Raw genomic sequence first — 17,695 nt, 5'->3', positions numbered from 1 at the left:
TACGCAGTAACTGTCACAAAATTCAGGGGGGCACTTTTTTGACCTAAAGTGTGGTCACTGATGTGTGGGTAAGATGTTAAGCTTCGCCCCTAAGAGTGGAACGCGACAGCGTCTTGCAACGCTGCCAAGGAGTCCATAGAACGCCATCGCCCATTCGGTTCTACGCCTCGCTCGTCGGTAAATTGGTTTTTGAGGAAAGGAAATGTATCTGTCTCCCATTTGTCGGTGGACACCTAAACCTCGCCGGAAGGGAATGGAGGAGGATGAGAGTGAGTGAAGACACCGTATTCACTAGACGCGCCTTTGTTCATTCCAAACCATCGAGCTGGCAGACGAGCTGGAAGACGTTGTTCGAAGCGGACGCGTTCCTCGATGTTCTCCGCACAAAAGGTTCAATCGGCCTCTGGCCGAGGTACTGCTCAGGCTTTTGCTGGCAGTAATGACTACCGTATCGTTCTGCCCCGACTCCCAACCGGTAAGCTTGTGACCGACTCCGTTTTCCTGCATGCAGATCTTGCCGGACGCCCGTACAGGGCACAGGATTTCAGAGACTCGCTGCGGAACGTCATAGACCTCAAAGAAATTAGCTCCATCGGACAATTCCAGATGTCTCACGTCTGGATGGTGACTTGCAAATCTGCGCAATCAAAAGAAAAGCTCGTGTCGTGCGGCGATCTCTTGGTGAAGAGCCGCCGCTGCGTTGTTGTTGACCCGGAACCGAAGGAGGTGAAGCTGAAGCTTTTGTGGCTTCCCGAGCGCTTGGAAGATTGCTTCATCCGTGAGGCACTTCAGGCGTACGGGAAGGTGACCACTATCTCAGCGGAAAATTGGAAAGTCTCAGACATGGAGCAGATGAGAACTCTAAGCCGTGATGTCGTCCTGTCTCTTGCTGATGGAGTCGGGGTTAGTGATGTTCCGCATCAGCTGACTGTGTGCGGCGTTCAGAGCCTTGTTCTAATTCCGGGCAGACCACCTCTGTGTTTACGTTGCAACCGTGTTGGTCACATTCGTCGGCACTGTCGTACGCCGCGGTGTGACGACTGCCGGCGTTTCGGCCACACAGCGGAGGAGTGCGTCGTGACGTATGCTGACAAGCTGCGGCATCGTGTGCGGCCCCCTGACGACGCTCTACAGGAGCACATCATGGACGCTACAGAAGTACTTGACGCGACTGGGGATTTGCCAGCCGCCGTTGTAGCTGAGCCTTTGAGTGTCAGTGCACCGGTTGTTCCCCAAAGTGCTGCCGCGGAGTGTAAAGAGCCGGCGGATGACCATGCAGCGCCGCCTCGGTGTGAGGCGCCGGATTCTGCTGCTGGTGGAGAACCAGTGGCCGTCCTTGAGGCCACTACGGATACCACAGCGGAAACTTCGCTTCCTCCTGTCAATGCTGGCCAGCAGCTTCCGAATAAGGGCCTTCTTCCAGCGGACGCTGAACCTTGTTCCGCAGACGAGCCGCTTCAGAAGCGCCGTGCGTCCTGCGCTTCCGAAACGAGTGGCGATGAGGACCCGGTGCGCAGCACTCATCGCCGTCGGCGTCGCGCGTCGAGGCACAAGGAGCAGTGCCGACGTTCGCGGTCCAGGAGGCCTGGCGGTGGTTCTCAGGCGGCATCGCCGTCTACCGACAAGAACAGGGAACTGTAGGCATAATTAGTTACAGTCATCATGGCTGATTCCGCAGAGTTAGTATTCGCAACACTGAATGTACGTGGCCTTAGGTCTCGCCAGAGGCAGGTGCAACTCCGCCGACTTTTCTGCAGCAGGCACCTTGATGTTATCGCCGTCCAGGAGACGAAAATTGAAAGTGAGGAGGATACTGAGGTGGCCCTGCAGCCCTTTTTATCAGAATATAATGTTCTCGTAACGCATGCTGTGGGCTTGTCGGCGGGTTGCTGGTTGTTTCTGCGCAAGACACTCCCCTGTTCGGGCTTGACCTATAATGTCGATAATGAGGGCCGGTTGATATGCTGCGATTTTCTACTCTATGGAAAGCCATGGCGACTAATGAATGTCTATGCATTTAATACTGTGTCACAGCGCATTACTCTTTTTGAATGCATTGCCAGCTTACTGGACTGTGACCGGCATGTTGTGCTAATGGGTGACTTTAATTGTGTGTGCGACCCAGCTGATCGTGCCGGTCCTGATACACCCAGGGACAGGAGCGGTGAATTTTTGTCTGTTGTTACGGAAGATGCAGGGCTCATTGATACCGGAAGTTCATGTCCTGGTTTCCGCTTATTCACACGCATTCAGGGCCATTCTCACGCTCGCCTAGATCGAATTTATGCATCTTTTTCACTTGTCTCCAGAGGATTGGTTTGTGAGACTGTACCAGTTTCGTTCTCTGATCACTGCATGGTGGTTGCTCGCCTCGGAGGCAGTGTTTGTTCAAAATTTAGGCCGAAATGGGCGCTTTGGAAGCTGAACTCTTCAGTAATTAATGATGAAGAGTTTGTAATTCGTGTCCGCTCGCAACTGGAATCCTGTCTCTCGAGCAAGATGCCGTTGTTCGCCGCTTGGGAAATGTTTAAGCAAGACGTGCGTGCTACAGCTATAGAAATTGGTTCCGTGCGGTCCTTTCACAGGAAACATCAAGAGCAGACACTCAGGAAAAATTTGTACAATCTGTATGAAATGGAATGCGAAGCACCTGGTTTATATACGGATGAATTAGCTAGTATCAAAAGTGAGTTACAACGATTTGATGCAGAACGTTACCGGGGTGCCCGTGTTCGATCTCGTACCAAGCGTGATCTGCAATGTGAGCACCCGACACGACAGGCTTTGCTTGATGAGCGCCGTCATGCGACTGCGAAGTTTATTTCGGGGATGATGTCCAATGGCAGACTAGTGTCCAGTACAAATGAGGTGATGACCGTATTTGTAGATTATTACACAGACTTGTTTAGTGCTTCACCTGATGTGCATAATTCGGAAATTTTGGCGCATTTCAGCACCTTAGTGAGCCCTTTATCAGAAGATGATTGTTCTGTTATTAGCGGCTCTTTCACGCAGGAAGAGGTGGAACATGCAATTGATCAGTTACCTGTCTCAAAAACGCCTGGTCCTGACGGCATTTCAAGCGAATTTTACAAGGCTTTTAAATCTATTCTCACTCCTGTCCTGCTGCGGGTCTTCACAGTGGGGCTGGATATAGGAGCCCTTCCTCAGTCTTTTACAAAAAGCCACACAGTCCTAATTCCGAAAACTACTGATGAAGGAAAACTGCGCTCCGTAGAAGGTTATCGGCCCATTACATTGGCAAATGTGGATTACAAAATTTTTGCTAAAGTCTTGTCAAATCGCCTGCAATTTGCAATGTCGGTACTCATTGGATCTCACCAGACTTGCGGTTTGAGAGGCCGCTCCATTCAAAGTAATGTGCACATTGCGCGGACAATACTTGAATATTCCTCCAGCTGTCATGAGCAGCTTGCCCTCCTTCAGATTGACCTTGCGAAAGCATTTGACCGCGTTCGCCATTCATTTCTGTTTTCACTTCTAGAGCGAGCAAACGTGGGTTCTACTGTACTTAAAGGGGTGCAGCTTTGCTACAGCAACTGTTCAACACGATTGATCATTAATGGCCAGCTCTCGAACCCTGTGCCAATCCGCTCTTCTGTGAAGCAAGGCTGTCCGATGTCTCCTCTGCTTTTTGCTCTTTACCTGGAACCGCTTTGTTTGAGTGTTTTGCGTAACAGTAATATCCATGGGTTCCCTATTTTGGGTAATGAAGTCAAATTGCTGGCATATGCTGACGACCTTGCATTTTTCTGCGTTGACAAGCCCAGCATTGATAATGTGTTGTCCACAATAGATCAATTCGGCATCGTTTCTGGTGCTCAAATGAATCGCTCCAAAAGTTCTGGCCTATGGTTTGGTTCATGGGGCACAACTCCACCTCTGTACGCTGGCATAGAATGGTCTTGTGTGCCTCCTAAATATCTTGGCGTTCCACTTCATGCCTACAAATCCAGTGCCCATTACTGGAGAGAGCGAGTTCCGGCTGTTGAGCGTTATGCTCAGACATTTGTACCGCATCGCCTCTCAATTTTTGGTCGAGCCCAGGCTTGCAACACCTTTCTGGCAACAAGAATTTATTACGTACTCCAGGTCCTTCACTGCGCCAGACATTACATACAGCGTTTCCATCGTATATTTGCGACGTTTATTTGGTCCTCCAAATTTGAGCCCATGCGGCGTGATAACCTTTTCAGGCCTGTTTGCGCAGGAGGCCTGGGCCTAGAGCACCTGTATGTGAGACAGTTGGTTGCCCGTTTCTTCTTTTTTCGTGCTTGTTCCCTTCCGATTATTAGAGCATTCTTGCAGGTTAACTTCATGACTTTACTTCCGAACTTAGTAGTTTCTTCCAATTTTACTGAACGACCCCGTTTACTAGGCTTTATGCAGGAAGTTTATGCCTCCGTGCGTTTTTTGACAGTTCGGTTTTCAAATAAGTACTTATATTCTGTTTCGCACAAAAATCTGTACAGGGATTTGATATCCATGCTCTTCCCGCCCCCACTGTATCGTTCCGTCTACGTTGGGCTCATGGGTCATGATGTTTTAAAGCGAGTGCGTAAAATGCCAATTTCTCCTTGCACCAAAACATTTTTCTATAAATTACACACTGAAACTCTACCTGTCAAGACGTGGCTCGATAGGAAAAACATTTTTGTGTCTTCTGTAAACTGTCGCTTGTGCAATGTGCCTGAAACAATTGAACATTGTTTTATAGACTGCAAAGACGCGATTTTGTTTTGGGATGTGTTGCAAAGGACGCTACAGAAAGATTTTCTCCTAAATTCCTACAGTGTGCGCTACCTTGTTGTTTCCCAACCTGACTCGAATCCTTATGATATGATTCTTCTGATTGGACTTCATAGTCTTTGGAAAACACGCATGCAAGATCGCAACGTTGAACCTGTTGTTTCGCCCAGAATTCACTTTAGCCGAATGTTGCTGCAGGTAACGGACATTTACAAAAAATCGGACTTTGTACCGGATTGGTTTCCTCTCCTGATGCGCTGTATATCTTTACCGGCCTTTTAGTTATAATATGTTACTATTATGTTTCTGCCACCTAGCGCCTAACTAGGTGCTCTGTAAATAGTTGTTTTTGTGTGTGTATATGCACACACACATATGTATATATATGCTTTGTATACAAAACCATGTAAATAAATACCATGAAAGAAAAAAAAAAAGAGCTGGCATGGTGGAGTGGATAGCATGCTCGTCTCTCACGCCGAAGACCGGGGTTCGATTCCTGACCTCGACCAATTTCTTAATCGGTTTTATTTATGTATATGGCCTGACAAGTAAAGCTAATTAGGCTAATTGGGTAATTAAGCAATTAACTAAGCTCAGTCACACTTACTTGGAGCAGCACTATACGATACTAGCCAAAGTACAATTGGCCCCGTTTGAAATTCGCGCACTGTGACGTCACGACCGTTTCCACCAATTGAAAAGCGTGACATTTTCTGTCGACAACTGCTGCTTACAACGATGAGACATTAAAGGCTTCCGCCTTAAAACAGCATCCCTTGTAGCATGGAGCTGTGGTACCCGAACTACGGCCTGCGGTCCACATGGGGCGCCCGAACCCGTTCCGACTGGCGCGCGGTAGGATACAGCCTCCACAATGTCGTCCGGCCCCCGGCGACCACATGTCTAGGTCTCGCGAACGTATCGCGTCGGACTCTTAAGGCTTAACCTGTCCTAATCATAGGAGTCCATTAGAATCGAGCTGTGCGTTCTCTTAGTTCGTTAATTAGCACGGATCGCAGCTGCAAGCGTATGCCGAGTATCGTAAGTTAGCAACGACTAACGCCTGGCTGTTTAGGCCCGGGTCACGAAACTGACTGCTGCGTGGACTCGAGCGGTGTGCAGTGCTAATTCCTATGGAGGCGTCAAATATCGTTTGTATCATCCTGAAGAAATGACAGCATAAAGACAGGCTGCAAGAGCCCGTGTTCGCCAAGGCTCATCACAACAGCACGGACAAAAACGCCCTAATTAGATGCAGCGGTAGAAGCGTCGAAGCAAATGCGGCTCTGTTAAGCGCGCAATTATTCATAGTCCGTCTGAGCGTTCTGGGCCATGGTTGTTACCCTTTGCCATGACAATTTCGGGAGTCTTAGTCAAAAATCAAAGACAGTTGTTTATACCCGAGGCATTTCGTATTTTGATATTATTTCATTTATGTTTATTTATTATTTTGTTCTCGTCGACTTCGCAAATATAGAATCCGGCCCTGCGGCCCTGGGCTAGAGAAACGCTCCACCGGTCGTTTCTGCAAATACGCTGGAAGGGTGTCAGGTGAGATTTTTTCCAGAACAGAATTGAAAAGAACGTATTACGCGTCTGAGTATTGGAGCGACTTATGGGTCGCTACTGCTATTACATTTCTTTGCACGAGACAAAATGAAAACAAAAACTGAACACAGAAGATCATATGAAGCAAGGCCCCAAACCTTGACGCCGTCATCGGCACAACAATTGTGGATCGGAGTGCGTAAAATATATTCCAACGTTAAACTTGGAGTTAGTAATGAGGTGAGCTTAGTAGCAAAAAAAAGAACGTAAATAAAAATAGATTTCTCAGAAAATGAAGTGTCTTTTGAAGCCCAAAAAATAATCACAGAAGGTCCGGCTATCGGATTTTATTTGGAACCAAAGGAAAGGGGGAACGAAGAAAACTTAATAACTTTCAGATTTACAAGGTTATAAAATGGTCTCGGGTATTCCTTCGACAGTTTTAGTCTTGTGATATCAAATATATCGAGTGCTTCATCTGTCAAAGACCTGTCATAAAACACCTGTCATAAAAGACCAGTAACTGTAGCGCTTCACAAAGCACAAGTAATGTTGCTCGTCTTTCTTTCTGTCTTTGATAGCCGCGATGATGTGGTAGGTGCGTTAATATATAAGTGTATACCAGATGTCCCAACTACTGGTAACCAAGTTTATATATAGACGGGGTGTCCAACCCCAGTGAAACCAACTCCGGGCTGTTGAGAGTCTCGTGGCCAAGATTTCAGCATTTTTGGGATTCTTCAAAACTAATTTATGTTTAAAGACGAAATAGCTGACTTTTTAATTTTGCCGTCAAAAACAAAGCGTCGACTCATAAGTTGTAGGTCGTCCTGAAAAACACATGGCTGAATTGTGAGCACCATGGTACCATTTATGTTCCAAGATTCATATCATCCCTCAAATCACAGTCCAGCCTACCTACCCTTGCTCATCGCCGCTACATTGCAAGTTTATGTTTGTTCCACAAGTTTTTTTACTCTGAGCTACGACAGGAACCCTACATCTGCGCACCACCACCACGCATCTCCCTCCGCACCGGCCATCAGCAGCAAGTGTCACGACCTCGCGCCCGCGCCACTACATTTTCTTCATCATTCTTCCCCCGCACCGCGAACGACTGGAACGGCCTTCCCCGAGAACTTGCTGCTATCACATGCCAATCATTGTTCATCGAAGAAGTCACGCGTGTACTTGCTCAGTGATAATCTTATATTTGTATAACTTTCAACTTATCTGTTAGTCATTCTGTTTTTCATTTCTGTGTGCCCCACCCCTTATGTAATACCCTCTAACGAGGGTCTTTAAGGTATTAAAGTGAAGTGAAGTGAAGTGAAGTGAAGTGAAGCAGCTTTTTTTATCCGCCTTAAAAGACAACTTGCAAAATACAAAAGCTTCCACGTGACAGCAGTGCTGCTTCAGCGTTCCAAGATTCACCTCAGAGAACAAAATTAGTTTTTCTCGGCAGCGCTCTTTGTGATGGGGATTTCTGCATACACTGGGCGGGAGATATGCTACTGCAGCTGTCAGGTGCTCGCTTTCTTTTAAAAGAAAAGCTTTCTTTGTAAAGAAAGCTACCTTGATGCAAACATTACAACTAGCTCTCTTTCAACACAATCTGCAACTTCCCATTCGACACTATACTCGTGACGCCAATATTACAAAAGTTAGCTAATTATCATAAAGCTAATTATCTAATTATCTTTGCGGTATTTGTTTCTCATTCTCTGAAGTTTACTAGGCCACGCGATTCTCAATGACCTTCACATGGTTTCAATGGGACAGGGCACTCAGACATTTTTAAAACTTTCGGTTACGGTTACCGAAATCTGTTTTGTATGGCAGGAACCACTTCCATGAGTTCTTGCTGCCCGCTCTGAGCCTCTCTGCCGCGCCCGCTGCTTTGCCCTCCTTCCTAGCGTTTCTCCTCGCTCTGTTATGGGCCCAACGTTGCCAACAACGCCACAGAACCCAGGAACGGAGCATTAATAGCTGTGTCCTAATAAACATTGTGTGCTTTGCGCCTGGGGCTTGCCGACGTTAGGAAAATTACCGCAGTTTTCACCCATATGCAGCGTAGAAGAGGTCTTTATGGTAGGTTTACCGCTCGTAGACGCCTTCTAAAATGTGCATTAATGGACAGTTGTTAAGACAATTTGTTGCGTAACGCTCTGATTCCTTTCTTGCTGCAGCGCAACATATCCTTCTTGTAAATATTCGCACGCAATCGTCAATCTCGTTATATGCATCGCTCGAAAATCTCTTACATGCATGTTCTTAACGACAAATATTTCTAGATGTTCCAGCGATATTTACTTCTTGCTGCACACTATATGACTGACAACATGAGATGCCTCTTGAAAAAAAAAAAATAAGGAAAACAAGCAGAGTACAGACACGCTTCTTCGCAGTAATGTAACGAATATACAATAAGAACGTTTTCTGAACTGCCTGTTCTGTCTTCAGCCCGCTGCTTATGTATACTTGCTACCCTATGCCGAGGGCACAAATTTGAATATCAAGTACTGTAAGAGTAATTATAAAGCTACCAACCAATGTGTAGGCTTATCCAAACAATGGGCGTCATATTTGCAAGCTCATGCGCTCTTGCTAAGGCTAGGCGAAACACTTGCTCTTATCCACGATTAAGGGGTCTTACACATCTAGACAAGTGCACTGATGACACCTACTGTGCAAAATGGCGGACATTCTAACGCGTGTCTGAAGCAAGGAATTGCCGCACACTTTGCTATTGTGACAAAGTAGGCCGACAGGTGAAATCATCACTGTTTCTTTTAATTTTTTTTTTTTTGAATTTGAGAACGGGCAAAATTTTATACCAAATCTCGTAACTTCGGCGGCCTGTATTCTGACTGGCCATAGCCTGACTTTTCTGGTGAGGTAGGTCATAGAAATTGTAAGACGACGGCGCACTTCATATTTAATAATACAGACTACTGCATTCCTTTTGTGCCCTGGCGCCTTAAAAACCATCGTTATTAAATATTTATACATGCTCACCACTTAGTAATTTTGGCCTCTGCTTTGAGACCGCTTATGGTGTTCGCACCTCAACGAGGATCCCGTGGAGGCGAAGTCACAAGAACAGAGCAGCCTTTTCTATAACGGTTTAAACAATGACCACGTGCGTAGGCGCTCACTCCAAGGCCCAAATCTGCCATGCTCTCCCGCAGTGCTAACTTATTCAATCGTTTTTACTGCGTCGCACAGCCATGCTACGTACAGCCGCGGAATTTCCATCCTGAATGGGCGGCTGGCATTGCGAAACAAGGGAGCGCGCATTCCTCGAGTGCTCTCGGCTCCTGGTCCGGCACTGTCTCAGTCGCAGCCAAATTAAATTAATGAGTAAGACTCAGCGCTCTAAAAGTATTGCCTAATATTAAGTCGCGGTCGCTATATATACACTGTCGTCAAGTCAAGCAGGCATTTTTGCTTTCGCATGCTTCTTGGCAGCGAAAGGGGGAAAAAATGCCACACCAGTGATGCTGCTACGCTAACTGCGCCTTAGCCATTTACGCTTCTCTACTTTTTATTCTGTCAATGCTACTAACTACTCTGAATTGCTTTATTGTTGACTCATTATTATAATTTCCACATAAATATAACTACAACAAAACTCCTATCAGTTCTAAGAAGTGTTTATGAATGCGCTTCAGTATCTTACTTGAAATGATGATGATGATAGTGAATTTTTATTGCGCAAGAGTTTCTGCGGCCAATGAGCGCCATGGCACAAGGTATTTTCGTTTGCTCTAGGTGGGGTCCGAGAGCCATTTCTCAAGCATTTCACCCTGATTAAGCCGAGCACCAGGCCAGGTGAAGCTTGCACACAATGTATGACCGATGGGTACCCGGCGGCACTGGGGATCTGAGCACACGGCACTGCCGACACTATATAGTCACGTTGTAGTGACGGCAGTCCAGCGGTCAGGAAGACACCAACCAGTCTCGGAAACGAAGCTCTTTATTTGGGCTGACTTGCGCCCACAAAATAACTGAATCACTCGGCGGCGGCGTAAGCAACAAACGTGCTCGTCGGTCGTCGAACTACGAATGTCCGCCGCTCGCGGCATCGCTCAATTTAAAGCCGGCAAGGAAACTTCCAGATAACAAGTCAAGATCATCTACGGTAATCTGGAAAAACCTAGATGCAGCCTTTCATGGCTGCGAACAATCGAGATTAGTCTGGTCGTTTCTCGCGCCACGAACAAAAGTGATAACGACCCTTTCCTGCTGCCTTGAGCGTGAACGAACACACACTGCAATGATACGTGGCATTACCCCCCTTCCAAAGAAGCATCGTCTCGATGCTTTAAAATGAAAATAAACACGGACAATGAAAACTTCCAGTCCTTTAGCGTTCATAATATGGCTTCAGGCGTACGACATGTACGACTTCCGGGCGTGTGCAGCGTCGCTGAGATGCTGTCCTGCCGTCGGGGATGACTTCGTAGTCGAGGTCACCGATGCGACGGAGAACCTTGTACGGGCCAAAGTAGCGTCGCAGTAACTTTTCACTCAATCCACGGCGGCGAACTGGCGTCCATATCCAAACACGATCACCTGGCTTGTAATGCGTGTCTCGTCGGCGCAGATTGTAGCGTCGGGCGTCGTGTGCTGCTGGTCTTGAATGCGAAGCCGCGCAAGTCTTCGGGCTTCCTCGGCGCGATGAAGGTAGGCGGCGACGTCGAGGTTGTCTTCGTCAGAAACGTGCGGGAGCATTGCGTCGAGTGTTGTCGTGGGCTTCCTGCCGTATACCAGCTGGAATGGGGTAAACCTGGTTGTCTCCTGGACGGCAGTATTGTACGCGAAGATCACGTAGGGCAGAATGGAGTCCCACGTCCTGTGTTCGGCGTCGATGTACATGGAGAGCATGTCTGCGATGGTCTTGTTCAGACGCTCTGTGAGTCCGTTGGTTTGTGGATGATAGGCAGTTGTCCTCCGATGGCTTGTCTGGCTGTAGTTTAAAATGGCTTGCGTCAGTTCCGCTGTAAATGCCGTCCCTCTGTCTGTGATGAGCACTTCGGGGGCGCCGTGTCGCAGGAGAATTTGCTCGACAAAAAATTTTGCGACTTCTGTTGCGGTACCATTAGGCAACGCTTTTGCTTCGGCGTATCGGGTCATGTAGTCGGTGGCCACGATGATCCACTTGTTACCTGATGATGAAGTCGGAAAGGGGCCGAGGAGGTCCATTCCTATTTGCTGAAAGGGCTTAGTTGCAGGTGGTATGGGGTTCAGGAGTCCGGCTGGTCTAGTCGGAGGCGTTTTGCGTCGCTGACACTCACGGCACGTTTTCACGTAATGGGAAACGTCGGTAGCTAGCCGCGGCCAATAGTACTTCTCCTGGATGCGGTGCAACGTGCGAGCAATCCCGAGATGCCCTGCAGTCGGCTCATCATGACATGCCTGCATAATTTCTTGCCTAAGATTCTTGGGCACGACAAGAAGATGTACTGTCCTGTTGGGCGCGAAGTTATTCTTCAGGAGGATATTATTGTGAAGGACGAAGGACGACAGTTGGCGCTTGAACCCCCGGGGAGGCGATGCGGTCTTGCCTTTCAAATAATCAACTAGGCTTTGCAACTCAGGATCCGAGCGCTGCTGCTGCGCGAAACTGCTGGCGCTTACCAGTCCTAGGAAAGCATCGTCGTCGTCTTCTTCCGGTGCTGCGTCTACGGGGGCTCGCGGTAGGCAGTCTGCATCGGAATGTTTGCGGCCAGATTTGTAGACTACAGTTATGTCGAATTCTTGAAGACGCAGGCTCCAACGAGCAAGGCGGCCGGAGGGATCTTTCAAATTGGCCAGCCAGCAGAGAGCATGGTGATCGCTCACAACCTTGAATGGTCGTCCGTATAGGTAGGGGCGAAATTTCGACGTGGCCCAAATAATGGCGAGACATTCTTTCTCTGTCGTCGAATAGTTGGCTTCGGCTCTCGACAGTGAACGGCTAGCGTACGCGATGACTTTCTCCTCCCTGCCATTTTTCTGAACGAGGACCGCTCCTAAGCCCACACTGCTTGCATCGGTATGAACTTCGGTTTCGGCGTTTACATCAAAGTGCCCGAGCGCAGGAGGGGACTGTAAGCGGCGCTTCAGCTCGTTGAAAGCTTCCTCTTGCGGTCTTTCCCATTTAAAAGGCACGTCAGCCTTGGTAAGTTGGGTCAAAGGTTCAGCGATGCGGGAAAAGTTCTTGACGAATCGCCGGTAATAAGCGCACAATCCAAGGAATCTGCGTATAGCTTTCTTGTCATTAGGCTGTGGAAACTCTGCGATCGCAGCCGTCTTCTGGGGGTCTGGGCGAACTCCATCCTTGCTTACGACGTGACCAAGGAACAGCAGCTCCTCGTAGGCGAAGTGGCACTTCTCTGGTTTCAGTGTCAGGCCTGAAGACTTGATCGTTTCCAGCACTATGCGAAGCCTTCTGAGGTGGTCTTCAAAGTTTGAGGAGAAGAGAACAACGTCATCTAAGTAGACGAGGCAAATCTGCCACTTCAAGGCTGCGAGCACCGTATCCATTACTCGCTGGAACGTCGCTGGTGCAGAGCAGAGGCCGAACGGCATCACCTTGAACTCGAAGAGTCCGTCTGGCGTGATGAACGCAGTCTTCTCGCGATCTCTTTCGTCGACTTCAATTTGCCAGTAGCCGCTCTTCAGGTCCATCGATGAGAAGTACTTAGCGTTGCATAGCCGATCCAGTGTGTCGTCGATGCGGGGGAGGGGGTAGACATCCTTCTTCGTAATGCTGTTCAGGCGGCGGTAATCGACGCAGAAGCGAAGGGTGCCGTCTTTCTTTTTCACTAGGACAACTGGTGCTGCCCAGGGGCTCCTTGATGGCTGGATGACGTCGTCACGTAGCATTTCCTCAACTTGCTTGCGAATAGCTTGGCGTTCTAGCGGCGATACGCGGTAGGGGCTCTGTCGCAGTGGTCGGGCGTGTTCGTCTGTGACAATGCGGTGCTTGGCAAGCCGGGTTCTTCGCACATTCGATGCTGATGAGAAGCAATCGCTGTACTTTTGAAGAAGACTGCGTATTTGTTCTTGTCTGCTCCGTGGTAATGCCGAATTGATATCAAACGTTGGTTGATGGCCTTGGTTAGATGGTTCCACGGGTTGGTCGGGTAGGGCAAATATGTCTCTGATGTCTGCCAGCTCGTCGAGGAAAGCGATCGTCGTACCTTTGTTTAGATGCCGGTATTCTTCGGTGAAGTTGGTTAGCAGCACCTGGGCTTGGCCATTTCGGATTTGGGCGACTCCCCTTGCGACGCCCAGTCCTCGATCAAGGAGTAACTGGGTGTTCCCCTCAACGACGCCTTCGGCAGTTTCGACGTCTCCAGTACCTATGCAGGCGAAGACACTTGATCGGGGCGGCACGCTCAGTACTTCGTCAAGGACGTTTAAGGCAACGCGATGAGTCGCTGTCGTCGCTGCAGATATGGCTTTGTCCGTGGAAAGCTTGATCGACTTGGATCGAAGGTCGATGATCGCCCGATGTTCATTCAGGAAGTCCATTCCTAAAATCACGTCTCGCGAGCATTGCTGTAGGATCAGGAAGGTTGTCGCGTAGGTTCTCCCATTTACAGTAACTCTCGCGGTGCAGCGTCCTGACGGCGTAATCAGGTTACCACCTGCGGTGCGGATCAGCGGGCCATCCCAAGTTGTTGTTACCTTCCTGAGTCGGACAGCGAGTGGCCCACTCATGACGGAGTAGTCAGCTCCGGTGTCCACCAAGGCAGTAACCGCGTGATCGTCGATCATAACTTCAAGGTCACTTGTTCGCGTTTTCGCATTGCACGTTGTCTTCGGTGTACGATCTCGGCTTCGTCGAGTTGTGAGGCTGCGGTGGGCGTACTGCGACGTTACTTCACTGGGCAACGGTAAAAGCTTCAAGTCTGGCCGCGTCGTCGTCGTCGTCGGTGTCGTCGTCGTCGGTGTTGTCGTCGTCGGTGTTGTCGTCGTCGGTGTTGTCGTCGTCGGTGTTGTCGTCGTCGGTGTTGTCGTCGTCGGTGTTGTCGTCGTCGGTGTTGTCGTCGTCGGTGTTGTCGTCGTCGGTGTTGTCGTCGTCGGTGTTGTCGTCATCGGTGCTGTCGTCATCGGTGTTGTCGTCATCGGTGTTGTCGTCATCGGTGTTGTCGTCATCGGTGTTGTCGTCGTAGTTGAGGCATGGTCTTGAGTACTCGTCGATGGAGGATCTTTATCATTGCGCTTAGAAGCAACCTCACCTCCAGAGGCTGCTTAATTTAGTTTAACCTTCGGGGGCTGGGGGAGCGTCCACGCGTGGCGTAACCTCGGCTAGGAGATACAAAGCGCGGGGACGATGGCGACGGGGAACGTGATAGGCGGCTCGGCGATGAGTATTCTTCCCGACGCAAAAACTCCTCGATTTCGGCTGGTCGCTGGCCGGGTCGGGGTCGTGGAGCGTCGTAAGAGAACCCTCGGATGCCCAGTCTTCTGTATGGGCAGTGCCGGAGGACGTGACCGGCTTCGCCACAGTGGAAGCATAGTGGGCGGCGCTGGTCGGGAGTTCTCCACTCGTCGCATTTCCTCGGCTGCGCGCGTCGCTCGTAGGACGGGCGGGTTGGGGCGAGTGGGCGGCGGTCCAACGCAGCTGGCTGAGGGTGATAGGGGCTTGGGTCCCGTCGTCGAGGTGCAGGACGGCGCACAGCTGCGGCGTAAGTCATGGCTGGGGGCTGCATAGGCTGCGTGGGTGTCGGCGTCACACCCAAGGCCTGTTGAACCTCGTCCCGGATGACGTCAGTGAGCGATGAAGGTTGCGGCTGCGTTCCCGTTGGCAGCAATCGTCGGAGCTCCTCTCGCACAACTTGACGGATAACCTCCCGCAGGTCATTGCTGTTAGCGGTGTCCAGGCAGCTTGCTGAGAAAACGCGCTGCTGGCGGTCATACTGGCGGGCTCGGGCATCAAGAGTTTTTTCCATCGTGGATGCCTCTTCTACAAATTCCGCGACAGTTTTCGGTGGGTTGCGGACGAGGCCGGCAAAGAGCTGCTCTTTAACTCCTCGCATGAGCAGCTTTACTTTTTCTTCTTCCTTCATGTTTGCGTCGGTACGCCGGAAGAGACGCTTCATTTCCTCAGTGTACACAGCAACGGTCTCGTTTGGGTGTTGTATGCAAGACTGTAGCAGCTGCTGGGCTCTCTCCTTTCGCACGACGTTCGTGAAGGTCTTTAGAAGCTGCTCCTTGAAGGTTTCCCAGTTCGTGAGGTTAGCTTCCTCATTCTCAAACCAGACTTTTGCTGGTCCCTCCAAGGCGAAGAACACGTACCTAAGTTTCGCGGCATCGTCCCAGTTGTTGAAGATAGCCACACGGTCGAACTGCTCCAGCCATTCTTCGGGGTCGGCGCCAAGCGAAGCGTCGAAGGTTGGTGGCACCCGGGGCTGCTGAAGAATGATTGGAGTCATCGTCTGGGGCAAGCTCATGGTAGATGTTGCTGCTGGCTTTCGCTTCCGGGTAGGGTCCGGCAGAATCCCGAACTCAGGTTCGTCCCCTTGCAGGCGTCGGCTTGCGCGGTGGACTGGACTCAGGTCCTGCGGTAGATGACTCAAAGGGCTGGCGTCACGACTTGTAGGGGGTGTCCGGAACATGGTAGGCTACCCAGCACCTCCACCAGATGTCACGTTGTAGTGACGGCAGTCCAGCGGTCAGGAAGACACCAACCAGTCTTGGAAACGAAGCTCTTTATTTGGGCTGACTTGCGCCCACAAAAGAACTGAATCACTCGGCGGCGGCGTAAGCAACAAACGTGCTCGTCGGTCGTCGAACTACGAATGTCCGCCGCTCGCCGCATCGCTCAATTTAAAGCCGGCAAGGAAACTTCCAGATAACAGGTCAAGGTCATCCACGGTAATCTGGAAAAACCTAGATGCAGCCTTTCATGGCTGCGAACAATCGAGATTAGTCTGGTCGCTTCTCGCGCCACGAACAAAAGTGATAACGACCCTTTCCTGCTGCCTTGAGCGTGAACGAACACACACTGCAATGATACGTGGCAATATGATATCAGCACAAAAAAAATTGATAGTGCAAAGCTGCTGTTGCATAGACTGTGACGTCGCTTTCACTGTTGAGTCAGACGAAAAACGACAGCGGCGGAATCACGGCACAACCATCGCGGAAATGAAAGAGAGAGGTTGGGTTGCTATTGAGGCCATATACAGAGTATTTCACCGAAGACTTTAAGCAGTTTTTAAAAATAGGCTTTTTGAGTTAGAAGAGCGCTTTTTTGGCATAGCAATGTCAGCGGTGTAGTGCACAAAATGCAGCTAAGATGTGCTAACTAGCAGGCTGGTTAACTACTACTGAATAGTTAACTTTTTAGCTATTACTTTTAGGCTGCTTAACTAATGAGAGGCGTGTAGCCCAACGTAAGTAATATCCGCATCAGTTTACGAAATTCCTAGAAACGCTGTTACCCTCAGCGCAGTGGCCCAACAAAATGTGGCGATTTCAACGAGTTACGTGCACTGGGGAGGTTGCTTTGCCTGCAAGCTTCTGAAATGCGTATGTATTTTGGCGCGATGTAGCCGAAACTTTTTTGGCCGCAGCACGGAGGGTAGCCACGATTTATAAATTCTAATTCTAAATAAATGTTTCACGTTTTACGCCAGCGGCTCTATGCGGCCGCTTTAGACGGTGCACCAAGATCTCCTATGAGTCACGGTGAAATTTCATGACCCAAAACGCTATTAAAGGACTCTGCTATCCCTTCAAAACAAAAATATTTTGTTTCTTTTACAAGCTGAACAGAAACTAACAGCAAGACTTCACATTTAAAGTAAGTTCACTACAAAGTAATTGCGCCTGTCCCCTCGCCGTCATATCTGATGAAAGTCACTTGGCCCCTGCCAAGTATACTTCACATTGCATGGTCTCAAGGAACGTCAAGTAAGTACAAATGACGAAGTGTTTCTTTATTTTTCTCATGGCGAAAGCGGGCTGTTCATCTCTACTTTCAAAGTATTCTCCCCAGCGACAGCGTTTTACTGCAGCTGAGAAAAGGTTCGCAAAATGTGAGAAAGCAGCACACCGATGGAGAGATATAAGGGCTGAGGGCTTCAGAAATGTACCCCACTTGTTTTCAATTAATGTTCAAATTCTTATAATACAGACTGTGCATGCTTGATACAGTATTTGCTCTGCTCTGAAATAACACCAGGCAGGTCTCGACACTGCATTCAATACCATTCAAACCAGCAAAAAAATGTATAAAGAAAATTCAGCATGTGTGCACCAAAGCTTGCGACATTTATCAAGCTCAGGTTTAATGGCTATTGTGGCCGGCATTTTTATAGCCAGGACCACAATATGCTGCAACTATCGGCCCCTAATGACGATGTCGCGA

General features: G+C 49.2%; 1 protein-coding gene across 1 annotated transcript; it reads left to right on the top strand.

Annotated features, from left to right (window-relative positions):
- The first annotated feature begins 344 nt into the window (after positions 1–344).
- Positions 345–5,220, top strand: LOC149340038 (uncharacterized). Its single transcript, XM_089548780.1, has 2 exons — positions 345–412; positions 512–5,220. The coding sequence occupies exons 1-2, from the start codon at positions 373–375 to the stop codon at positions 1,639–1,641; spliced, it is 1,170 nt and encodes a 389-aa protein (XP_089404906.1). The 5' UTR covers positions 345–372; the 3' UTR covers positions 1,642–5,220.
- The last annotated feature ends 12,475 nt before the right edge of the window (positions 5,221–17,695 follow it).

This window comes from Amblyomma mixtum, chromosome 6 (genome assembly GCF_055824585.1).
Source record: "Amblyomma mixtum isolate Tamu chromosome 6, ASM5582458v1, whole genome shotgun sequence".
Classification (NCBI taxonomy): Eukaryota; Metazoa; Arthropoda; class Arachnida; order Ixodida; family Ixodidae; genus Amblyomma; species Amblyomma mixtum.
The sequence above is the reverse complement of the archived record's forward strand: the minus strand, read 5'-3'. Positions and strand labels throughout refer to the sequence as shown.